The 26,407-nt window shown below is 36.4% G+C and overlaps 2 protein-coding genes across 3 annotated transcripts; one reads left to right on the top strand and one right to left on the bottom strand.

The window, feature by feature from the left end:
- The first annotated feature begins 752 nt into the window (after positions 1-752).
- Positions 753-4,456, top strand: LOC121257163 (loganic acid O-methyltransferase-like). The gene is made up of 3 exons (XM_041158069.1): positions 753-874; positions 2,950-3,618; positions 3,890-4,456. Exons 2-3 carry the CDS (start codon positions 2,971-2,973, stop codon positions 4,226-4,228), a joined length of 987 nt encoding a protein of 328 aa, XP_041014003.1. The 5' UTR covers positions 753-874; positions 2,950-2,970; the 3' UTR covers positions 4,229-4,456.
- Positions 4,457-4,831: 375 nt separating this feature from the next.
- Positions 4,832-21,276, bottom strand: LOC121257258 (RNA-dependent RNA polymerase 1-like). Of its 2 annotated transcripts, none has more exons than XM_041158202.1 (5): positions 21,090-21,276; positions 19,040-19,581; positions 10,572-12,469; positions 9,637-9,787; positions 4,832-5,946 (listed from the first exon to the last, which is right to left on the bottom strand). In XM_041158202.1, the coding sequence occupies exons 2-5, from the start codon at positions 19,553-19,555 to the stop codon at positions 5,113-5,115; spliced, it is 3,399 nt and encodes a 1,132-aa protein (XP_041014136.1). In that variant the 5' UTR covers positions 19,556-19,581; positions 21,090-21,276; the 3' UTR covers positions 4,832-5,112. The 2 variants fall into 2 exon arrangements, with proteins under 2 accessions (XP_041014136.1, XP_041014135.1); XM_041158201.1 differs by having other exon boundaries at positions 19,040-19,586; positions 21,090-21,275.
- Between the last annotated feature and the right edge of the window lie 5,131 nt (positions 21,277-26,407).

Raw genomic sequence — 26,407 nt, 5'->3', positions numbered from 1 at the left:
TTTTTTAGGACAAAAAATGCAATCTCTTGTATTGTATCATTGTGAGGAGTTTTAGGACCCATTTAGATACTAAAATTATTTGTAAATAGTAGTAAAATAGTTTATAAATAATAGTGAAATATTTTGAATTAAGATGTTTTATTGAGTCTTGAAAAATGAGAGAGAAAAAGTTGAATAAAATTATTATAAAGTTAAAAAATTGTTTGAATATAATTTTTATTTTGAAATTTGAAATGGTTGATTGTTTTTTGTATTTTGTTTAGAAATTTGAAAAAGTTGTAATAATTAGATGAAAAAAAATTAAACATTTAAAATTAAAAAATATTTGATGTAATCTATTTATAATTAAAGTATTTCTCTTTTTACCTATTCTACAAATACAGTTTAACAAAGAGAAAGTATAAAGAGAGAAATTGAAGATTAAAAAAAAAAAAAAGGGAGAGAGAGAAAATATCTGTACAAATATATTAAAAAAAAACAATAAATGTGAGGAGCAGGAAGAAAAGACAATCAGAAATTAAAAACAAACATCAAATAAAGGGAAACATTACCAATGGGTGTGAAATGTGGGTTGAAATTAGAGTACTGATTCTCCATTTGACCTGACTGACATGTCATGTTGTGAATTGATCATCGATGTTGCCAACTAATTATGGCTTTACAATGATGACATTATATTTCCTTTGTATTAATTGGATTTGAAAGTCATCTCTTCATCAAATGCATTTTAACTTTCCGTGGTGTCTTCAAATGAAAGCAAGTGCGTTCATGCAAGGAAGCCATGAGCAATAGCACAGAAAGATCAGTGCCGGAATCTTATCCAATGAATACCGGAGACGCTGCCTACATTGACGCCAAAAGCTCAGATTTCAAGGTTTCATCTTCTTCAAGAACTTCTACCCCTATTTAAGCATGCATGCATTTTCTTCCTTCGTGCATCGCATATTGCTTTGAGTTCTTATCCGATCATTACAATTTTATTTTTACACATTAATTGAGATAAAAAATTAAAAATTAAATAAAATATTATTATAATATTATTTTTATTTTAAAATTTAAAAAAATTAAATCGTTTAATTTATTTTATACAAGAGTTTAAAAAAATTATAATTATTAGATGGGATGAGATACGATAAGGTAAAAAGTTTTTTAAAAATAAACGAAGTCTAAATGAAATAGCTATATGTACGTAAGTAGTAGATCTTACAATATTTATTACTGTTCATATAAATATTTTAGGCAGAATTAACTGAGTAATAAATGATGTGGCATCCCTGCAATGAATCTACTTCTCTCTCACTTGAAGTTTTCAAGATCGAGGCAAGAACTGATCTTTTTCCCGATATATCCTCTCTTCCTCCCTTAATAGTCCTATCAACTAGAGATATTGTTGCATAAGAATGTTTTGGTAATACTACTTAAGAATAGAATCATGCATGCATGGTACAAATTAATGCTGATAATGTTCAAGGAACAGTCTTAGAGGCCACAAGATAAGGTTTAGGCCTTGTTTGAGAAATGAGATGATATCAAAACTTTTTATAATTTCCTTCCCAAACATCACTTAATTATAAATACTTTTCAATTTTAAATTTTTTAACTAATTATTGTAACTTTTCCAAACTTACAAATAACACACAAAAAACAATACTTTCCTTTTCAAATTTTAAAATAAAATTAATATTAAAAAATTATATTCTAACAATAATTTACTTTTTTAATATTTTTATTTAGTTTTTATCTTTGATCATTTTCTAAACCTAATAAAACATCTTAACTCAAACAATTTCACTATTATTCACAAAATTCTCATCTCATCTCACTTCCCAAACAAGCCCTTAGACATTTTACTTGCAAATCTTTTGGAATTATTCATTTTTTTCACTCCCATTTTGGCATTACTATATATCTATGCATGTTTACTTGAATGACTATTCTATGCATGTCTTGTTTATTAAAGAAAATTAAATTTTGATATGCAATGTGATCTAATTAAACTTCATATATTGTTTTGTTCTTTCCACTAAAAAAAAGGTTTATGCATCAAATACATCTTAATCACACATAAAAGTATATGCGAGTTTGTATGTGTGTGATATTTAAGATGTATATGATGGATAAACTTTTTTTTTTTTTTCATTTTAGTGGAAAGTGCAAAACAATCTACGAAGTTTAGATCACATTTCATATCAAAATTTAATTTTTCTTTAATATCCAGATTGTTGACAATATACCCCAAAAGTCAACTGTAATAAACATTCTCTAAAATAAATTTATGTATGCATGTACAAATAATTTTACCAATATTGGCAATTTATATAAAAAATGCTACTCATCATTCTTATACCACACAGTGATTTGTCATTTTAATTCTTTTATTTAAACACACATGTGTTACACATCAATATGTGTGTACTTTCAAAAATAAAATAAAATAAAGGGTAAAATTGACAAATTACGTGTTGGTGTGTGGTGTAGGGATGATAAGTAGAATTTTACTATATATATATTAGACCAAGTCAATTGTTTCAATTACTTGGCAATCGCTATATATTTGTGACAGAATGTAAAGGCCATCCCTAAAATTCTAGAAAATTTGGTCAACAGTCCCCGTATTATCTGTTGGAGATTTGGGTACCTTTTTTTTTTTTTTTTTTTTTTTAATCATACCCAAGCATATGCTCTCAATCTTCATGGCCTTGATGTTTCTGTTCATTTGGCTGCCACTTTGATTTTCTATCACCTTCATTACATTAGCCAAACTTTATAAATGTCTTCATCAAGCAATCAAAACTTATTATGTTGACTACATTTTTCCAACATTCAAGTTGAATAAATTTTCAGAATAATAGCCAGCTTGACTCTGCGAGTAATGGCTATGGCCATAAAGATGCTAATAATGATTGTGTGAAAACGAGACAATATTCACATACTCAACTTATATTGCAGAAAGAAGCATAGAAAGAATCTATGAATGTCGCAAAGGTAATGATCGATGATGCAATTGCAGAGAAGCTTGATTTAAAGAAGTTTTCTTTTACTTCAAAAAGCACATTTCGTATAGCAGATTTAGGATGTTCAGCTGGACCAAACACTTTCCATGTCATGCAAAATATAATAGATGCTGTGCAGCACAAGTACCAATCTCAAGGTCTTACTTCTCATACACCAGAGTTCCAGGTGTTTTTCAATGACATTCCATCCAATAATTTCAATACCCTCTTTACTACTCTTCCGCCCAAAAGGCCATATTTTGCGGCCGGAGTGCCGGGGTCTTTGCACTGCCGGTTATTCCCCAAATCCTCTCTTCACTTTGTTCATTCCTTTTACGCACTCCAATTGCTCTCTGAGGTGCCAAAAGAGTTGCTAAACAAGAACTCTCCAGCATGGAACAAGGGGAGGATTAGCTATACTTGTGCCCAAGATGAAGTAGCTCATGCTTATGCAGCCCAATTTGCAGAGGATATGGCAACCTTTTTTGATGCTAGAGCTAAAGAGCTTGCTGTGGATGGAATAATGGTGCTTATCATGCCAGCTATCCCAAATGTGGGCCAATCCAGTGCACACGGATTGATGTCTGATTGCCTGGGGTCCAGCCTCATGGATATGGCAAAGGAGGTATGTCAGCGATCACACACACACATATATAACCGTTTTCATTGCAAGGCTTTCTAAGAGGAAGTTCCCTAAAACTAGTTTTGCTGAACTTCACTAACAATCAGCATATGAGTAATCTGGCAAATTAAATTTCTAAAATGAAAGCTGATTCATGATGACCCGTTTGGTAGAGGTTGAATGTTCTCTCGTCTCTCCTAGTTCTACGTTGTTTCATGAACAAATTTCAATTCATGCATGCGTAGAAGGCCAAAATGGCTAAATATTTTTGCAGGGATTAATAAGTGAAGCTCAGGTGGACTTGTTCAACTTGCCTTTCTATATTACCTCACCCAAGGAAATGAGAGAGATTGTGGAAAGAAATGGGTGTTTTAGAATTGAGAAAATGGAGATACAAAACCCTCAATCAGGAATTGATGCCTCAATTAGTGGGCAGTCATGCGTGATGCAAAGAAGAGCTGGCCTGGAGGGTATGATCAGTAAACATTTTGGAGCTGGGATTGTTGATGATTTGTTCTATCGTCTCTCTAAGAAAATTGACGAGGTTTCCAACCTGTTGGAGTCCCAATTACAGGCAGGAACTCAGCTTTCTATTGTTTTAAAACGTATCTAATGCCAGCTTTTTAAGTAGAGATAAGAGTTACTCCCAGTCCCAAGTCTCGCAAACTTGTTTCTGTATCTCTCTCAAAACACTACTGATCATTTGAATGTCGAAAAATGTTTAGTAATGTTGTAAACCCAGAAGTGATGCCAGCTGAATGTAATGCTATCGACTGAATACAAAACTCCAAGAAAATGAGATTAATTGATATGGTTTTGCATTTATTGGGATTGAAAACGAATCCAAATGGTATCGATTTGGTGTGTGTATATGTAATTGATTAAGAAGATGCCTAGGATACGGTCAAAAGTGTCCTAAGAAGATTGAGATTAAATGGAAGTCGGTCCAAGATTGACACCTTTCTCCTTTATTACCCAATTTAAGTGATTCTAATTCGATTGAAATTGGTTGGAATTGATTTTTCCAAGTTCATACCAATCGTAGCTCAAAGCCTCAAACAACACTCTGTATGGGCCACTGAGTGCATGATTGCTCGTAATACTGTCAATTGTTGGCTTTGCATTAATAAAAATAGAAAATAAAACACACCTGGACCTCATGCTTCTACTATAGCTGGGATGAAGTATCTGAAGAGATGTGCTTTAACCCATAATCTTCAAAGGAAATGATGACTTCAAAACCACTTCTTTTAGTCACCATACACCAAGAGAAGCTTAACACCATCGACATATACAACAAAACGATCAACTTTTGAGTCTCATCATCAACTTAGGTATTTACATCTGATGAAAGATTAGCCAATAAAAGCAAATATTAAGTAGTTGAGTTAAATTCTTCCCTTCCTATTCACATGCACACACAACAAGGTCTAAGAGAAATGCAAGCTACAGATATCATCAAACATTCCAGAGGCGACAATCGATGCGAGCCTCTCATCACAAATGCAATTCACGACCGAACTGGTGCTCCAAAGAAGACATGTACAGAGCCCTTGTAATACTTGTTTTATTCTTCTTAATGCGAACCAGCTTGTCATAGACACACCATGGAAAGCTGAGAAAATGATCTCGATCCATACCCTCATTGTAGGAACCCCAATAACTTGGATGATATGTGACATGGTACCATGCTGAAGCTTTTGCATACACTTCATCAGCTCCAGAATCCAACCCACTTTCCTTCTTGTTGAACCAGGCTCTAGCTTCCTTTCTCAAGGACTTGATAGACACATTAATTGCTTCTGCATCTCTTCTCTTAGTGAAAGACTTGGCCATTCTCATAATATTCCCACTGAGAATTTCAGCCTCAGTTTTGATGCCATAATAGTCCATCAAGTTCCCCAACTTGTAATCATAATTGTTTTTGTAGAAGAAAGCATCATCGACAAAATCTTCAAATCCATCAATTTCCATGTCTGGGTCATATGAACGCCTTGCCATTTCTACAGTGAAGGACTTAAAAGAAGCATTATTGGGAGCAATATCTTTCACCTCCCGGTAAAGCTTTCCAATCACATTGTGTGATTCATATGTGGGTTTGTCTGGCTTGTCCATGAAATCTGGATAATCTTTGACACGAAGCTCACGTGGAATTTCAGCTGGTACGCCAGTCTTTGGAAAATCAACAGCAATTGAAAATAGTTTTGCCAACTCTATGCATGGGCCACTCATTGCTTTTTGGGGCTCTCTATCCGCAAAAGCCGTGTGGGCATTGGCAATAATACCTAAGCTGTCATTGACTATGTAATTGACGAAATACTCCTCGACTTCCTGTACCAGAAGAAATGAACTTCTTTTGCAGTGGAATTGGGGGAAATCACTATCTTTCTGAGTTTTAGTGATGAGGATTAATAGAAAATTGAGCAGAAGCTTAAATTTCAATGAATTCACAGGCAAAAAAAAAAAAAATTGTAGATGAATGCAACTCGTTAATGCAATGGCTTTGAAGGATTTTCGTCCAATTCCAACTTGTGTGATGCTGAAATGTTTAAGCTACTACACATTCTTGAAGCTGCGTCATTTGCAATTATCATTCTGTCTGCCAAATCCAACTTTACCATTTATTATACGATAATATAGAGATAGTGTAACATACGGATCCAAATTTAGGGCTTAAACACTAGTATTTTATTTATTTGTTATTTATTTATTTTATTTTATTTTTATTTTTATTTTCATTTTAGAAAATGTGCTAACAGATAGATTTAAATTAGTGATTTTCCCTATCCAAAATCGTCGTATTCTTATCCATTAAGTTCCCGTACTAGATTCGGTTTCCAGTTTGAGTTTAACTCCAACTCAAACTTTTCAAATCCTCTCAAAATCTATATCCTCGTAAGAATAGGTTCCTAAAGTCTAGGCAATTTCAAATTTCAGCCAACTCCTAAAGGTTTCCCTCCCATCGCCTATAAGAAACCACAAAGCCTCTGTTTTAAATTTGAAACAGAGGATTTGAAATTTCGGCCCAGCCACCGCCGACCACCCTAGGACGTCGGAGCACCACCCACGATGCCAGAAAACGCCGGCCAACCCAACCCCGTTGAACCCAATCATTTCCGGTAAGTTCCCGACGGGATTTCTCTCTTCCCATAATTTTCTCCGTCTCGGTCTAACTCTCTCTCTCCCCTTCTCTCTCTCTTGCATCGCACCACTGCCCAGAGGACCCAGTCACGTCGTTGGTCACTTCCAACCACCCCAGAGCCGCCGTCGCCTCAGCCTTTTTCTCTCGGTGAGCATCGCACAACCACTTCTTTGTTTTAGTTCAGCCCTCTGTACACGACGAGAGTCCCCCCCCCCCCCCCCCCCCGGGCCCCCCGGGCGTAAGCCTATAGTTTTTCCTTATAATCAGTTTTCCCCATAATAACCATGACCTTTAAGTGAATTCCCAAAATACCCTTTATAACTCTTGTTCTAGGCCTCCGTAAATCTCATTGATGAGATTTTCTTTTTAATTACAGTGTAGCTTACAGTGTCTATGGGAAATTTCATGTTTTAAATCTGTGCATTACGTGGACTGATTTCCTATATGGGCTGGGTGAATTCAATTAAACATGTGATTTTAAATTGAATTTGCTCTAAGTGTGGGCTGTGTTGTAAGAGTTACTGCTCTAAGAGTCCACATTTTGTTAATCAGGGGGAAGTTTATAAACTATTTTACAACAGAAAGTCTAAAGGGATTTTAAAATATGTTTTTAAAAAGTATGCTATGAAGCCTATTATTTTAGTTAAGTTCCTTTATATGTATTTAATTACATGAAATAGTACGACACACTTTTCTAGGAAATTAGTAACGTCTAGTACCTCCTATAGGTAACGCGCTACAAGTTGGAAGTCAGGAAGCAACGCTAAGAGGTAAATAATATGATCATATAAATGCATGCGTACTGTGAATATTATTGTTATGTATGAAAATATGATGTCCTTATGATGATTATCTATGCTACGCTATAAGACAAGTCAAGGTTAGATTCCTTTCACGATCTTTGATGAAATATGAGATTATGCTTGAATGAATGAATTTGTTATTTGATTGATTGAATGTTACTAAAATCATATAAAAGCCATGAGATGTTCATGTAGTAATTCAAGTCAAATATGCCATGTAATAGAATAGTCAAATTATGCAAGCCATGTTCATGTGATAATTAGATCATGTATGCCATGTTCATGTAACACGTAAATCATGTATGCCATGTTCATGTAATATTTAGATCATGTATGCCATGTTCATGTAGCACTCAGATCATGTATGCCATGTTTATATAGTACTTAGATCATGTATGCCATGGAATGTCATCAAATGTTCAGTTCTTGTTATGTTATGCTATGTCATATTATGTTATGCCATGTACAAGAATATGCCATGTTAAGCAAGTTCATGAAGCCTAATGAATTCTCATGCATTAAGAAAGATAAGAAGTTTTAATACAGTACCACGGACTCAAGCGTGGTTAACCATAAGTAAAGTGAAACACGGACCCAAGCGTGTTTCACTCCATGTTATTCAGTTAAGTGAAACACGGACTCAAGCGTGTTTCACTCCATGTTACTCAAGTAAAGTGAAACACGGACCCAAGCGTGTTTCACTCCATGATATTCAGTTAAGTGAAACACGGACCCAAGTTACTCAATTAAGTGAAACACGGACCCAAGTTACTCAATTAAGTGAAACACAGACCCAAGCGTGTTTCACTCCATGTTACTCAGTTAAGTGAAACACGAACCCAAGCGTGTTTCACTCCATGTTACTCAGTTAAGTGAAACACAGACCCAAGCGTATTTCACTCCATGTTACTCAATTAAGTGAAACACGGACCCAAGCGTGTGTCACTCCATGTTACTCAGTTAAGTGAAACACGGACCCAAGCGTATTTCACTCCATGTTATGCCAGTTAAGTGAAACACGGACTCAAGCGTGTTTCACTCCATGTTAAACAAGATAAACAAGTTATTATACATTCACGTTACATATTTGCCCTAATTATGTATGCTTCCGCTCATGATGATGGATAGATATGTGCTATGTGAATATATGACGATATATGTATATATTTTGTTAAGAGTCTTCAGAAACTAAATCCATGCTAGGCCAGATTATGTTTTACAGTATGATGTGCTATTTACTGAGTATTCGACTCATTCTTGTTTGTCTTCTTGTTTCTTTCATGTCTAATTGTTACAGATGATATTTATGACGATGCAGAGCTAGATGGCCAGGAGTAGATTTAGTACAAAGGATTAGGAAGGAATAGATGATAATTCACACAAGAATAAGACGTCTTTTACGTCATTCCTAGGATTAATTTATGTTATTTTACTTTACGTTCAGTTTTTGAGACGATTATGTTCAAATCAGTTTTTAACATTTTATCGCTTTTCAATAAATGAGGTATATTCAAGATATGAATCTCTTTACCGGGCAATATGTTATGAATGTTAGTGACATCTCTATCTTATGGGAACGGGGTGTTACAGATAGACACCAAAGCATAAAAGATATCTATTTTTCAGAATGGGAAGACAGAAGATTTAATATAAGCAACTGATATTCCATAATCTTATCATGGGCTCATATAAATCTTTTGTTTGCACACTACATTATCAAAACCTAATCATGTCTTGGAAAGTGAGAGAATAGTGAACAAGGAATAAGTTCAATATGCAACATTAATTCACCATTCGTCCAAGTATGTCCAGTAGAAAGAATGGATAGAAACACATTCAAAACGAAACCTTAATCTTTTGTCAGAACCAATTTGAATGCGTTCACCAAAAAACCAGTATAATGACCACAAAGAGACCACGATTAATGAAGTGCAACAATGAGATATCTTGATAGGAAAGCAGAATAAGAACCTAAGAGCTTAGCATAAGTGAAAATTTTTATAACTGACAATTTTTTCTGAAAAAAATAGCATTCATAAATTACTTGACAATGCAATATATCTACGAGAGTAATACCTCAATTGTAACATCGTGATCCAACTGCATACTTTTTGCTGGGGAATAATCCATTGGTTCGTTTTGCCGAGGTGGGATAAGTTCAGGATCCCAACAGACAAAGTAGATATCTCCATCCAAATCACTTCCAGAACACTCATTGGGATGTGGTCTTGTATTACATTTAAATTTTATATATTAGTTATCCATATCTACTGGAAAATTTTCATGAATAATAGACAAGTGCAATCAAATAAAAGCAGCACTGCCAATAATAACATGTTAAAATTTTCAAACAACTAGATTTCAGAACAACAAACTACATTCAATCACATATAATTCAATTGCTGCCTTCATATGAAAAAAATAAAATAAAATATAAAATCCTGATTATTTTTTATGACCATGGTAAGTGTCATTATCTTTCACTGAACCAAATCCCTAGGAGCCATATTACTTGGATATAAATAAACATTGGTTCAGTTAAGCATCAACAACTGATGAGAACTCTTGACAGAAACATAGAGCATGTCTGGTTTCAAGATTTTTGAGAAATTTAGAGAATTTTTGAGAATTTTCAGATGTGTCGTTTATTAAGTTTCAAATTTTAAACATGTTTTGTATTGGAGTTTGTGAAAGTAAGAGGTGGACTTGAAAAGTTGTTTAAATATATTTTTTCTAGGGTAGTTTTTGTTTTTATTTTTGTGTTTGGGCAATGATTGGATGAAAAGTTGAAATAGTGTACTTTTCATATTTGAAGATGTTTGGTTTGATTTTGAAATCTTTTTTGAGATAATAATAAAAATTATGAATTTTATTAATGATTAAAGAAAAGGTATAGTTCAAGTCATAAAATTCAAATTAAGTACAATTCAAACGAAGGTTCAAATATATAGGAGACTGATAAACATAATTCAATACCATAGAGTCATAAAAGTATGAAGAGATTAATTTACCTCAATCCTTTCTGAGGGAAAACAACACAATCCACCAAATGGTGCAATGCCGGCACATTTACAGCCCTTAAAACACGCACATCACCTGGATGCAAGCATGGGTTTTTGGCAACCACCACCTTCCCTGTAACTAAAAAATGCTGATCGGATCCATGGTTACCGAACATGCTGGAATCATTGAACGACTGCTTGTGTCTAGTGCCAGAAAATTGTACAAATACCTGACCATATTCTAAGGTTCCAGTTTCATCTAGACATCCCATCATTGCTCTTCCATCTGGAATAAAGATCCTTGTTTTGGTTCGCAACTCCAACAATTTCGATGCCCGGAATGTCTGCAGCATCATAGCAAGAAATGGTTCGGCATCAGGCTTGTAACCACACATGAGCATTTCCTTTAGAATGTTAGTATTCTCTCCTGGGGACATCAAATCAAGAGCCTCTTGTGCCTTCAATGGATCTCTTAGTATAGCATCCAGTTGTTCTATAGCTTGTCTTTGTTTATTCTCAAAAACATTATCCTTCACACCAAGGGTAGACAACAGAGTGATCAACTGGCGATTTAGAAAACAAGGCTGAAACTTGCTAAATGCCAAGACATCTAGTTTCTTGTGGTTATCTGCTTCATACTTGGACATGCTCTTCCTCAATGATAATTTCATTGGTGAGGTTGGATCAACAGCAACAACACCTTTATACCCACCATATCGAATCTGAAAGGCTGATGGATGGGATCCTTTAAAGCCACATTTCAAAGCCACTTTCTTCGCAAACCCAGCGGATATTTTCCCGATTCCATCAGAGAAAACATAATTGACTCCACCCCATTTTAACTCTACATCAGGTATAATTTCAATTTCATGTGCATGAACCGTAAGCGTTTCTGTGGATGAGCCAAAGGATTGACCCAGTCTGGCAGCATATTTTGCCACGTTTCTAATATGACAAAAATCTCCCATCCAGGCTCTTATATCAGCAGCAGAAAGACCATCTCTTGAAGCAAACATCCATATAGAATTATCCCGTAACTGACTTGATGAGAATGCAAGAGTCTCAAACTTCTTTCCAGCAAAAACTATGCCATTTCTGAGAACAGAGAGAATCCTTTTGTAGATTCCAGTTTTCCTATCTTCATTTGCAGAAGACGCCCGAGGAGATAAATCTGTTGAAAACATTTTATCCAAATCCTCATCAACAAATGAGACACGGAGAAAATTATCTATATCATCAGGAAAATTGCGCAGCACACGATTTGATATATTAATTTCTGGACCACAGAAGTACACCTTCGAAGGTGTTATCTGAACCCTGCGTACATAAAACAACCCAGAGTCCAATAATATAGCAGGCGACTTTGGAGGATGCCTTGCTTTGAGGTACTTTCTGTACTGCTCATTGAGCCACATCAATGGGTCATAGCAACATTCCTTTATATGAGAGAGTTTCTCCAGTGCATATTCTATACAGGCAATGTTTATAGTACGTGGATTAACCAAGCGATAAAACCTAACATCAAGTGTTGGTCCAGAAAGACAGCCATGCTGAACCAAGGAGTTAATTTTAAACAAGATTTCATACGGTAAATCAACACCTGGAGAAGGGCCAACAATAGGAACTAGATCCAGATTGCAAGAGAAAGTAGAACCACTTTCCAGAATATATCTTCCTTCACTTTCTTTATAATAAGCAAAGTTCTCCCGAAAATCTGGAAGCTGGTGGCCATAAGGAAGCTCCAAACACAATGAAGAAGATTGCCCAATGCAACATGATGGGGTAAAATCCACTCCCCTGACCCATTGGTCATCAGGGATATCCTTGAAAAAATTGAAAAGGGGATTTTCATATAAATTGTCTGAAGGGTGCGAATCTTTCTCATAAATCCGCGGAGCACCAAATAACTAGCAGATTAAAAAAAATACATATTAGGAATGAGTAAGTGGCCTGCAACTGTAACAAAAAAAATTATAGCATTTTGCAATTGCAGACGGTATATCAAACTTGTTCAACAGAAATTTCAAACAACATTATAAAGGTCCAACCTAATTCCAATTAAGCAGATATTTTCGTTACTAGACTGAAATTATTCTAGTCTATTTGAACGAGGTCAAGTTGGGAATAAGTACTGTGACTTAGTGCAGAAGATTAATAAAGGAAGTTCGAATTTCTGAAGATGAAATGATAAAAGAAGATAGCTGAACTAACAGTCATAATGAAAAATAGCCTCATTCCTTTCACTTGAACTGTCTCCAATCACAGGGTAACTTCAGCCAAGGTAATCATTGGCAAGTCCTAAATAGAATCTATTCTCAAATTTATTAATGATGAAGACTGATTTTCTATCTCTACAAGTACTCAATTAAATTTGTACAAATATGTTCCGTATATTCTTGTTTTGAAATTATAATTTTTTCAAGAACTTGGAAATTATAGATTTCTCCAATTTCATTGAAAGGTGATGGAAAAGAGGATTTTGCAGATCTCTCTATCCAATGTGGAGGGGATAAAATATCTCAGATGCATAATGGGTTGCCAAGCCCAGCCCAAGTGAGGGAGTCTCATCAGGAAGGAAGAAAGAGAGAAAGAAAGAGGGGACAAAAGTAGGGGTAGGCAGCGAAGCCCTGCACCCCGCTTCCCCACCCCAGCTGGGGTGGGAAGCGGGTAGGGCCCAACCCAACCCGCACCTCTCTTTTTTAATATAAATATTTATTATTTTTACTATATATAAATATAGTAATATGTATTAAGTAACTTATCAAAAAAAAAAAGTAATATGTATTAAGTAGAACTTTTACTTAATACTTTATGTAAGTTGTAGTGTAGTAAGGTGACCCTTTTATAGATTGTCTAGACAATACAGGTCTTACACTTAAGTAATGTGTGACTCTTGTATTATACTAGAACTTACACAAGGTATGTACTAGCAAATTTAAAAGCTATATAATTTTTAAATTATAGTCATATTTACAAATTTTAATTTACAAATTGAGTCTCCAAATGTGTTTTTGATCACTTTTGGACCTAGGAATAATTTTTGAACCTAGTGAAATATAGTCCATTATTGAAGTAGGCGGGGGTGAAAACCCCACCCCTTACCCATGCAGGGCGGAGGGCAGTGAGGGGACTACCCGGCACCGCATGATGCGGATAGCACCCCTAGACAAAAGGCTAAGGAAAAAAAAGGTGTCAGGAGGGGACAAAATGAGAGGTGACATAAAGGAGAGGAGATGTGACGTAAAGAAGGGAAGGGGCAGAGGATAAAGGAAAGAAACTAGACGAACTTGTGGCTTCCAGACTTGAACTTCTTGGAGCTTCTTCAACCTCACGGCCAGAGCAACAATGATAGGGTCACCATTAGAATATAGAACTCTGATCTCCATTATACAACGAGGATGAGAGACTGTAAAATAATCATATTATAATGGATTCCCCCCTCCCAAATGACCTGTGGACATAAGCATTATGCCGAACTATGTAAATCTGTGTCTCCCTCTCTTTTACTTTCCCTGCATTTATTTCCTGCTCACTGCCATGGATGTACACACAAACACCGTACAGTAGCATCGGACCACCGTCGGGGGCCCCAAAGCACACCAATCAAGGCCCGAATAGCCATAGCGAGCAAGAAATGACTCTTTCTCCCCTTCCGGCTTCTTGTGCTATTTTTAGGCATTAACAATTGCCGCTGTCTATAGGATCGAGTTATTTTCTACACCGAAAGTGAGAGAGAGACGATTTTCCAGTGCGCTAAATAATCACCGAACTAGTAAATGAAATTTTCCCAGATAAGTATTATCGGCCTATCAACTTTTATTTTTATGAAAAACACTACTGCAAAAAAATGGGTGAATGAACACCAAGGAGGAAATCCAAGTTACTCACTGCTCGAGCTACAAATGCTCATTGCACTCTGGGTGCACTGTGCAAAGAGGGGGGGGAGGGGGGGAGTATATAGGCGAGCACTGTGCACATAAATACACTTTGAATGCATTATGCACTTAGAGCAAGGGTGCAGTACACTCAAAATATGCACGCGAGCACAGACAAAGTGTGCCCTATGCACCTAAGTCCTTAGCACACAAGGGAACATGATGATTGTGCATGGCATGAATAGTGCCATGCACAATAAGAAGGATGAAAGGTAACATGCACCCAAGACATCTCTTGCCCACCAGTTGTGGGCCTAGCGAGGGTGCCGGTGGCCACCAATCTGGCCAATTGGCAATTTCTGCCGCCGCAACAGTGGCCCCCATCCTTGGAGGTGACATGGCCCACATGTTGGGGCCACGCACGCAATCGATACTTGCCTCACCGGCTACCCACAGACTGTGAAGTCCTCTAGTAGGCTCCACCGCATCACCAACCTCCCTCGCACGCCGGAAGCCACCTCTTGTGCTGCCAGAGATCTCTGTCGCCACTAGAGCGACCACCATCCATGGAGGCAGCACACAAAGCATACACCGCATGCTAAGGATACACGTGGACTGTGAAGTCCTCCAGCAACCACACCACACCAACTTTTTTGTCGTCGGCATGGTGGTCCTCAGCCACGAAGATGTTGGTCCCCGGTCCCTCAACAAAAGACATTCCCCGGCCACATTGTGGGCTTCCCGGCCATGCATCTTTCTTGGCCCTGGGTATCTCTGCCAATACCATCCCAGCCTTCATTAGCCACTGGTTTCTCAGCCCTAGGTTACTCGGCCATGCACACATCCTGTCCTGACTACCTGCGTCATCCTGACTCAGCCAGCACCATCTCGCCCTGCACAAGCATCTCGGCTACCACCAACAGCGTCCATGCACCTTGGCCATCACTAGTTGCTTGGCTAGCACACTCTCACGGCCACTAGACTACTCGGAAAAGGAGTAACTCAACCACCCAAGTTGGCCAGGTGCAAACAGGCAGACTGCGCCATGCACACACACTGCTCAGTTGTATCTTCCCCGGCCACAAGTTGCTCGCCTACAAACTGCACAGCCATATACGTCTTGGACAGCAGTTGCACGGACAAGAAATGATTGGACACAACCTCCTCAGCTTCAGTAGTTCTCCTGCCATAGCTCCACAACAATAGAACTCAAACAAGAGGTCCCTCAATATCACTGTAAAAACTACCCGCTCATGAAGTTACACGGCCAAGAGGGATGCAGCGATGGTCACACATCCCAAGCAACGGTCAACCCAGGTGGTCAAAGTTGCACGACATACACTAGACAAGCTTAAAAAAGTAGAAAGAAGAAAAAAGAAAAGAAATGAGAAAAGAAAAGCGAGGAAGAAAAGAAACAACAACCAGCAGTGAACAATTTCAGTCAAAGAAAAATTGACTACAGCAACCAAAACACCCCAGTTTGCCTCTCTCTAAGTTTATGAGGATTCCATTTTTACTAACATAATTCATTCCTATGGCACAAAACACCGGCTACACAACTCCACTCGGGCACTGCTCGAACATCCCAATGTCTCCATCAGAATCGATTTCTTGGCATTAACATGCAAGTGGGCACCCCGGACCTCCATCATCGCTGATACATGGCTACTCATTGGCTCCTCTCACGCACACCTCAAAACTTCATCGCACTCCAACAGAACGATTCGTGTGCGCAAATCTCACACTTGTGATTGGAAATTATCTACGCTAACCAGTTTGGCTTTTGTAGCACAGTCAAGCGCCCCAACTACTTCCCCCACGTCTACGAGGGTCAACGAGGCGAGTCCAATCTTACAAACTGATCGACCTCTACTCGGCTTCCCTCACGTCTACGAGGGTCAACGAGGCGAGTTCAATCTTACGAATTGCTCGACCTCGGTCACGACGAAATGCGGGTCCGGTCCTACAAACTGCCCGACTACTTACCTCTCCCGTGAGGCTAAAGAGGCGAGTCTAATCCCCAGGCTGTTCGGCGCCTCTCACGGCAGAGTGCAGGTTCAGTGTTACACACTACCCAACGTTACTCCCGGGACGGCATCTCCACTAGCAGACGCCGAGTGTCTGCACTTGTGCCATAATTGCTATTAGTGGGTTACCTATGGGAACGAGCCTTCGAAGAGAATGTGCCTCCGAGCTCCAAAACCGCCTCACGCGGGTTACCTACAGGAACGAGTCAATGGGCTTGGCAACCGCCTAAGGTGTACTAAGAGGGTCGACGGGTTCCCTGATCACTTTGCGTGAGTTACTACAAACAAACTCTTAACACTGACGACAAAATGGAAACATTAACAACAATTCACAACAGAAAAATAAAATTCACCAACACTATCGAAAACAAAAATGTCGGATGAATATACACTTTTCGACAATGACTAATGTTCATACAGACGAACTGCATGACTACTTACCTTCCAAACGGGAAAATCCAGTCTTACAAACTGCTCGATGTCCCTCACATCAACGAGGGTCAATGAAGCGAGTCTAGTCTTACTAACTGCTCAACCTCCATCACGGCAACAAAGCAAGTCTAATCTTATGAACTGCTCAAACTCCCTCATGTCTACGAGAGGCGAGTCCAGTCTTACAAACTGCTCGACCTCCTTCACATCTACGAGGGTCAACAAGGCAAGTCCAGTCTTACTAACTATTCAACCTTCATCACGACAAAGAGGCAAGTTCAGTCTGACTATTTGCCCGACCTCCGTCACTCCAAAGAGGCGGGTCCAGTCTTTCGACTGCCTGGCTCATCACCACTTTCGTAACGAGTCAACAGGGGGAAAAGGTCAGGGACCGCCAGGCCTCCTAGGCACCTTATGCAGTCGAGTACATTTTCCACCCAAGCCAAGATTCGCCCTCACACCTTACACGGTCAAGTACATCTCCCACTAAAGCTAAGATCCACGCTCTCACCTTACGCGGTCGAGTACATCTCCCGCCGAAGCTGAGCTTTGGGCTCGCACCTTACGCGGTCGAGTATATCTCCAGCCGAAGCCAAGCTCCACGCTCGCACCTTAAGCGATTGAACCCATCTCCAGCCGAAGCCAAGCTTCACACTCGCACCTTACGCCATCAAGCCTATCTCCCCCCTAATTTCGCGCTTGGAAATCTTTATCGCTCAACACAAGCAAAAAACTAAGGACCCACTCTCGAAATTTATTTTGCTATAGATTTCTGCGGACTACCTCAGTCGCAAATTTTATCTTGAAGATTCTCAAAGACTTCTTTCGAAGAGAATTGGCATTAAGAACCGCGGGCAACTGGAGAGGATAAAATATCACAAGCCCATAATGGGTTTCCAAGCCCAGCCCAAGGTAGGGGGTCTTATCAGGAGAGAAGAAAGAGAGAATGAATGAGAGGACAAAAGGCTGAGGGAAGAAAAGGTGTCAGGAGGGGACAAAAGGAGAGGTGACATAAAAGAAGGGAAGGGACAGAGGATAAAAGGAAGAGACAAGATGACTTGGGGCTTCCAGACTTGAACTTTCCCTGGAGCTTCTTCAACCTCACGACCATAGCACCAACGACAGGGCCACCATCAGAAGATAGACCTTTGATCTCTATTATACAGCAACAATGAGAGACTGTAAAACAATCATATTAGAGTGGATTCTCCCCCCCCCCCCCCCCCCCCACCACCACCACCAAACTACCCATGGACATAGGCGTTATGCCGAACTACTTAAATCTATGTGTCTCCCTCTCTTTTACTTTCTCTATATTTATTTCCTGTTCACTGCCATAGATGTACGCACGGACACCTTACAGCCGCATCGGACCACCACCAAGGACCCCAAAGCGCACCGATCAATGCCCAAATCACCATAGCGGGCCAGGAATGACTCTTTCTTTCCTTCCGGCCTGCTGTGCTATTTTTAGGCATTAACACAATGAGTAAGGACTCCACTTTCCATTGAGAGAAAATGTATGCCCTCAAGAACTTAAGAGTTCTTGCCCCTTACAATGAATTATGAGGGACTCCAAGCATAACCTTGATGAATCCTTTTGGAATATGGGCCCAAATGTGACTTTAGCCTTCCTTGAATCGCTACAAATGGTATTAGAACTAATCCAAACTGAATTGTAGAACTTGAACTATGCTACCTATGATGGAATGGCACGACAAGGAGATAGGGAATCTGAGAGAGAGACTAAAATCCCACAAATTATGCATATGAAGGGAAGGTGTTAAATGAGGGGAAATGAGAAGTTCCTGCCTCTTATAACGAATTCCAAGGGACTTCAATTGCAGGCTCAACTAATCATTTTGGAATATGGGCCCAAATATGGCTTCATCCTTCCTTGGATCATTACAGAAACAATTCAGTTAGGTTGCTGCGACTGTTTCAAATTTCTTAAAAGTTAGTAAACTGCAACCAAAATCAAAGAAACAAAGGAGCAAGCTCAACATGTAAAACAGGCAATTTTTTAATTCTCCAAAATTGACAAAACAAATTTGAAAAAATAAATGCTATTCCTGTCTTGCTACTTAGGTATCAAGAGAAGATAATCATGTACTTTAAGATTAAACTAAGCTAAAGAAGAAACCTGGATCAGAAGATACTTTGCAGTTTGACGACGTGGGCGATGCAACTCAATCTGCCATATGTTCTCATAGGAAAGTTCAAGCTTGTACTCCACAGAATTAAGCGACAGAACAAACTGAAATTTCCGCAACCCAGTCCCAAAATTCACAGAAACATTTACTGCTCGCCATAGGATTGAAAACTTTTCATTTGAGATCTGACAGCCAAAATGCAGTATTATGTTTTCCAAGCTATGCAGAAAGGTTCTTGGCTTTGGTACAATATCACGCTCCATTTCCCATGCCTTCAAATAAGAGCGCCCATACCATAGGCGTACATTAGCCAAGGAGATAATAGACTCAGCATGTCTGTTGCTGGTGAATTGAACAGTTGCATTTGCTCGTTGACCCCCACTTCTGTTTGGTCTAATCTTAATGGCATAAACAGTACCTTCACCTGTATGTCGCTCCAGAAATTCCTGAACTTCTTGTGCAGTCACACTAGAAGGGAATCCAGACAAGTGAATTGTCTTACCCATCAAGTCCAAGTGAATTCACCAGTATTCTTTTCTGCCATAACAATTCAGTCATTATAAACTTGGGAAAACTAGAAGTCACAAGTTCTACGTGGTAAGTCAACAAAATTTATGCTTTTTTAACAGAAATTTTCAAAAAATTGAATACCCAACTGGATGGAGAATATCTATACTATTAGATATATCATTAACCCAATAAAAATAAAATATAAAAGAAGAAGAAGAAGATATTCTATTAAAAGCTTGGAGCTGAACCCCACTTCTCAAAATGAGAGTCTGTGAAATCTATAGCTAAACGCAAAAGTGAAACTAAGCACCCATACTTGAATACCAAATACAGAAATGAAAAGCACCAAAGGTGGTGGCTCAATGGTCGTTATATTACTCTCGTGTGCTTTGACATGTACCAAGTCCTAGGCTTAAATTCAAAATACAGATTCCTTACATTATCAGTATCAATCACTGATTGATTCATTGAATTTCCTGCCCAACTTGAAGGAGCGCATGCAGCTTCCTACCATCTAAATCCATCATATGCGGTTCACAAGAGATAGAGTGCAACTAGGATCACAATCAGGTGGGGAGGCCACCTCCGATCGGCCCTTTCAACCCTCTTTTGCCCAAAAAATTGAAAAAGAAAATTTACTTTCAATGGCAGGCATGGTGTTTCAAGAAGAAAATTTTGGGGAAAGATCTGTGCTTTGTCCAAATTAAAACTCGTCCCTTGGGTAGTTTTTTTAGGAATATTATCCCTTGGTGTTTCTACTTTGGATCGACTTCTTTCATCACATTTATCTCAACACGTCCTACAGGGTGAAGGGGTCGATCCAAAGTAATAAATACCCCGAGTATTATAAAAAAATTAAAAATGAAAAGCTATGAATCTCAATTGGACAAAGCACAGAGTTATTGAACAAATTTTCCTTAAAAATGCTAATGTATTACTGCATAAGAGAAGTGAATCTCGGTGAAACATAAGAATATTGACGTAACCATAGGTTTGAACATTCCGAGCTTTGTCATTTTCTAGGCATGCAGCCGTACAAATTCGTCCCGTGGGGGATGGGGGAACCAAACATGGCTCAAATGGCAAGGGCTTTCGTCTCGGTAGTACCCTCCGGTCTAGAATTTCTTGGCTGCTAGAGAACATCCAAATGGAGACGTTTGGTTGAATTATCTGAGGTGCAATTGTAAAAAAATTTCTCACTGGACTCTGGAAATTAGTCGGGACTTTTTTCTTGGACATCGGGTGAAAGAAAAAAAAACAAACAAACATCTTAAACAATGTAGTAGAGTTCTGCTATCAAATTTATAGAAGTAAATGGTCTAATCTCTTACGGCTGGGATCGGAAATCCTTTTGCTAAGAAAATACAGAGGCGCCCACATACATGAAACAAGTCGAGAAAAATCAGTCACCCACAGAACAAAGCTTGAAACTCGCCATTCATATTTGATTGAAACTAAGCTAAAGACAGTAGATCACTGACTGAGAAACCAAAAGAAAATTTCAGAAGGAAATTATAACAAGAATCTCACCAGAAAATTTTACGAAGAATGTGAGGGACCAGAGAGAGAGTGAGTGTGCGGGAGAGGGTAGTCGTCGCGCCCAAGTCAATACCTACGACTGTTACTAGTGCCTCGTTGGCCAAGAAACCGAGGAGACGAGGACGAAGAACAGAGAGAGGAAAATTATTCCCTCCATCACGGGCCTTCATGTTCCTGCTGACGTGTGAAGCTGACGGTTGCATGACTTCCGGCACAACTCCGACGTACGTGCAACCGACACGTTTCGATATTTAATCGGTGGGTCTGGCGAAGAGTCGTTATACATTTTGATATTTCGATGTTTTCTTTTATAGCCCACTATTTTGACGCCACGTGTTGGATTAAGGTGTGCATGAGTGTTGGAAATCAATACTTTATGGCTAGTTTTATTATTTTATTATTAGTTTTTATCTAATTTTTTATTATATTTAATATCACTTTACTGTTCAATCACAATCTTAAACGTGTAATGACAACTATACCCTTTATGCCTTCCTTATCCAAGCCTACTGTTGAATTTACGAAAGTTTCCGCGCACTGTGCAGTGTGCCGTAGAGTAGTACACACTATTCTAGTGTAAGTAACAAAATATCACTTTTTTTTTTTTTTTTTGTTTTAGAAATAATATTAGGATTTTTAAAAAATTTTAAATCAAAACTGCCAATTATAACTACACTATAAATATAAATTCATTCGAAACTCTTCTCGATAGTGATAAAGTTGCCAGAAAGAAATCATTAATACCAAACAATAATGTTCTTCATAAAGTTTTAAATTATGTTACATAGATGATATATAGTGTGAAAATCTTAGAATAGAGATATTCATACTAAAAAATATATTTTCAAATGAGTGTGGAAGATACAATTGATAAAATTTAATTTTAAGATTTTCTTATAATATCATTTTAGCTATAGAAAGTGTGTGCTTATAAGTAGCATTTGTTATAATAATAACAATAATAAAAAATAATTTTAGAAGATAATTAATACCAAACAAGACATGCGTTTTCAAAATATTTATATATGTCTCGTTTATTTTACAGATGAAATGAGATGAATTGAGATAAAAATTGAAAATTAAATAAAATATTATTAAAATATATTTTTTTAATATTATTTTTATTTTAAAATTTAAAAAAATTAAATTTTTAATTTTATTTTATATAAAAATTAAAAAAAATTATAATAATTAGATGAAATAAAATAAATAATTTTATATAAAAAGTTTACTAAGCATAATGTGTAATTAGGATGCAAACCAATGTTTTGAATACCGTACCGGACAGCGTACCAGACAGCGTACCGGTCAAGGCACTGGAACGAAATATTTCGATACCGGTACCGTTTCGGGATAGCGTTTCGGGATAACGTTTCGGGATAATCGATCTATAAATAAATTATATATATAAATATATATAAAAATTATATTCTAAAATAATAGTCTATATATAAATAAATTATATACAAATACATATATATATAAATTATAAATAGTCTAGTCTGAATTGAAGGTTAAAAAATAAGTTTGTAGTTTAAAAAAACAGAAAAAAAAAAAAAAAATACAGGCCGAAATATTGACCGGTACAGGCCGAAATATAGGCCGGTATAGGTCGAAATTGAGGTCGATATAAGTCGAAATTGAGGCCGGTATGACCAGTACTGGTCGGTACGGCCGGTATTTTAGTCAGTACGAAACAGACATAGTATCTATACCTGTCAGACGGTCGAAAAGAAAAATTTCAACGATATCGATTAGTACAATACAAAATTTAAAACTTTCATGTAAACTCATAAATATTGAAGGGTGGGGCATTTTGTGGGACCTGGGATTACTTTATTTAAAGGGACTCATAATTAGTGTAAGAAATTTCAGGGCAGAGAATCGTACCGAAGACTCTGCCGTTTGCCTTTAGGAAAGAAATGACCCCACAGAAGCTTTTTATAATGAAACATATTGTACTCGTCCAGGCCCTTTATATGAACATTATCAAAAAATCTTTTATGGCATCTCCTTTGTCCTTTTCAATTTAAAGAAAAATAAAAAATGAAAACTTCTTCCCTAAGATTTGGATGCAGTTATCTAGTGCATCCTTTCTTACTTGAAACATTTCAAACACTTCTTTTCATTTCAAACACTTAGATATCGTTTGGATTAGAAGATGAATTGAGATAAATTATAAATAGTAATAAGATAAGTTTTAAATAATAGTAAGATTTATGAGTTAAAGTTGATGAATAATAATGAATAATAGTGAGATGAGTTGAAATGTGTTGAGATGATTTATGAATACAAACTGAACCTTATTCTTCCTTTTTTGTCTATTTTTCTTTTTTGATTTTTGGTCTATTAGTGTGTGATCGAGCAACATTTTAAAGTTCTGTCTGGATAATAAAAGTATTTCATCTCATTTCATTATTATAATTTTTTAAAATTTCTACACAAAATATAATAAATAATTCAATTTTTTTAAATATCAAAATAATAATAATATTAAAAATTAATATTCTAATAATATTTCATTTAACTAATTTAAAACTATATTATCTCATCTCATCATCCAAATCAACTTTTTTCTATGCTTAGTTTTATTTTTTATTCTATTTTACTTCTTTTTTCTTTGATTGTTTCATACTATTATAGTTGTTCCGTAATAGTTTTCTTTAGGTGTGCGTTAAACTTTCCCATAATAAGTAAGCTTAATATGTTTGATATTTGAACTTAAATGGGGTTAGGTGAAGATTGGATTCAAAACGAGAATCTCTACTTTGATATCATATTAAATCAATTTAATTATTTAAATTATATCTTTACACTATTTCAGACAACACCATTGTATGTCCTTATTAATATTTAAGAATATATGAAAAATGAACATTAAAAAATAAGATGACGTTCTAACCAAAAGATCTAGTTGGAATCAATAACATGAATACATCGTGTTATTAATCAAATCACTCAAAGGCCTCGTTTGATTGTTAAACTCATATGAGTTCAACTCAGTTCAATCTAATTTTAAGTTAAATTTAACATCTAAATACTTAACTCTCAAATTGTTAAACTCATCTCAACTCAAAACCTCTTTACACATATGACTCACAACCTTTTTCGATTCAATACTTCTTTACACGTGAGACCCACAACTTTTTTCAACTTTTCATAAATACATCTAAACTTATCTTAACATCCAAACACATTAAGGCTGCGTTTGGATGTTGAGTTGAGTTAAGATGAGTTAAGTTCTTTATGAATAATAGTGAATTGAGATGATGTAATAAATTTTGGGAGCCCACTTAAGATGAGTTTAGATGTGTTTGTATATTAAAATGAGTTTAGATATATTTATGAAAATTTGAAAAAGATTGTGGATCCCCTATGTAAAGAGGTGTTGAATTAAGAAATGTTGTGGGTCTCACGTGTAAAGAGATTTTGAGTTGAGATGAGTTTAGCAATTTGAGAGTTGGGTGTTTGGATATTAAACTCAGTTTAAAATTAGATTGAACTGAGTTGATCTCAGTACTGTCCAACAACCAAACGAGGCTTTAAACTCATGTTAGGTAAACTTCACAAAATTCACTCTACCATTTTAACTTACTACTATTCATAAAAAGCTCAACTCATCTCAACTCAACTCAACATCTAAACGTAATAAAACATAATTCCGATATCCCAAACAAGATATGGGATAAAATCATGCATCCATAAAGAAAAAAAAAAAGAGATGAGTATATGATATCAAACTTTTATCTAAGTTTTCACAAGAATAATGTTAGAGTGCTTACCAAATGTACACCCTAGTACAAATAAGGTTTTTCTTTTTTCTTTCTTTAAGCAATTTTTAATCATTCTTAAACATTAAGAAAAATAAATAAAAAATATATATAAATTCACTAATAGTCATTTCTTTAACCATTTAGAAAAAAATAAAAAAATAAAAAATATATGAGTAGGCACATTTCGTAGTCATATACTATCATTTTCCTTTCACAAAACCAAAATTCAAGATTTTCCTAAAAATCTTATCCTTTCTCACCATGAATGAATACGAAAAGAGATAATAATTTTATTTTATCTCGTTCCTAATTTATGATCAACGAGTTTTTAATAAATTAGTTAGTCTTAAACCTTAAAGTCTATAGGCATCGTTTACTTTCACAACTCTTCTCCATTAATCTCATCTAATTATTACAATTTTTTCAAATTCTCATACAAAAAAAATAAACAATCTAACTTTTTCAAATCCAAAAATAAAAATAATATTAAAAAAATATATTCTAGCAATATTTTATTTAATTTTTAACTTTAATCTCAACTCAACTCAACTCATCTCATCTCATCTGCGAAAACAAACAAGCCAAAAAGTTAAATCCATCTCAATAGGACTTACAAAATATTAATATTCACAATTCAACTCAACTTAACTCATCTCAACAACCAAACGTAGCATAAGTAACTCCTTGTCCACCACTTGCTCGTAATCTACAAGCTCATGTAATCTCTCCCTCTCTTCTCATGCACCTATCATCCCTCTCACTACACATATCTAAGTACCTCTATGACTCTTTATCTGTTTAGTACTTGGGAAATGCTAGATAGAGATAGATGGTCTACCAAGCATTTGCACCTTGATTGGGGCATTTTATTTTTGTTTTATCTTAAACAATAAGAAATGTACTGAATTTGCTTTTTTTTTTTTTTCTTTTATTAAACATTACAAGAAAAAAAAATCAAGAATGCACCAATCAATGCATTCTATCAATAGACCATCCGTCTCCGTAGAAGCACCCTTAGTCATTATGCCACGACCGTCTCTTGGCTCATATAAGCTAGCTATTTCTTTTCCATTTGTCCCCACGACAAGTCCTAGTCCGCACCACAAGAGGTCGATCCACACCATACAACGTTTTGTGACAAATTAGTGCCAGCTTGCTGCATTGAAAACTAGACATATCTGAGCTATATGTGATAGCTTTTTCTTTTGTCTAATATCACTGCCTGACCACCTCAATAACTTGATTAATTAATGGCTAATGTTGTCATTCAATTTAAATATATAATTAATACAACATGCATTGTTCATTGCTTGATGATTGAAAATTTGATTATCCGTGATTGTCTAATTTAAAATGACTTTTTTATATTTTATCATTGATATAGGGCAACCATGCCTAGGTTTGACGATTTATTATATTTGATTAATAAAAATATCTGTTATCAAGTCAATGTGTAGAATATCAATATATGCATCTAATAAAATATTTATATGACATAATTTAATTTAAAAGATATATTTATTATAAGTATTTATA

The sequence above is a fragment of the Juglans microcarpa x Juglans regia genome, chromosome 3S (assembly GCF_004785595.1).
Source record: "Juglans microcarpa x Juglans regia isolate MS1-56 chromosome 3S, Jm3101_v1.0, whole genome shotgun sequence".
In the NCBI taxonomy this organism is placed as follows: Eukaryota; Viridiplantae; Streptophyta; class Magnoliopsida; order Fagales; family Juglandaceae; genus Juglans; species Juglans microcarpa x Juglans regia.
The sequence above is the reverse complement of the archived record's forward strand: the minus strand, read 5'-3'. Positions and strand labels throughout refer to the sequence as shown.

Coding starts and splice junctions, on each gene's coding strand:
- LOC121257163 (XM_041158069.1), top strand. CDS start 2,971: ATGAATGTCGCAAAGGTAATGATCGATGATGCAATTGCAGAGAAGCTT. Junction 3,619..3,889: donor TCATGGATATGGCAAAGGAG/GTATGTCAGCGA, acceptor ATATTTTTGCAG/GGATTAATAAGTGAAGCTCA.
- LOC121257258 (XM_041158202.1), bottom strand. CDS start 19,555: ATGGGTAAGACAATTCACTTGTCTGGATTCCCTTCTAGTGTGACTGCA. Junction 9,788..10,571: donor TTCCCTCAGAAAGGATTGAG/GTAAATTAATCT, acceptor ATGTAATACAAG/ACCACATCCCAATGAGTGTT. Junction 5,947..9,636: donor ATCACGATGTTACAATTGAG/GTATTACTCTCG, acceptor CTTCTGGTACAG/GAAGTCGAGGAGTATTTCGT.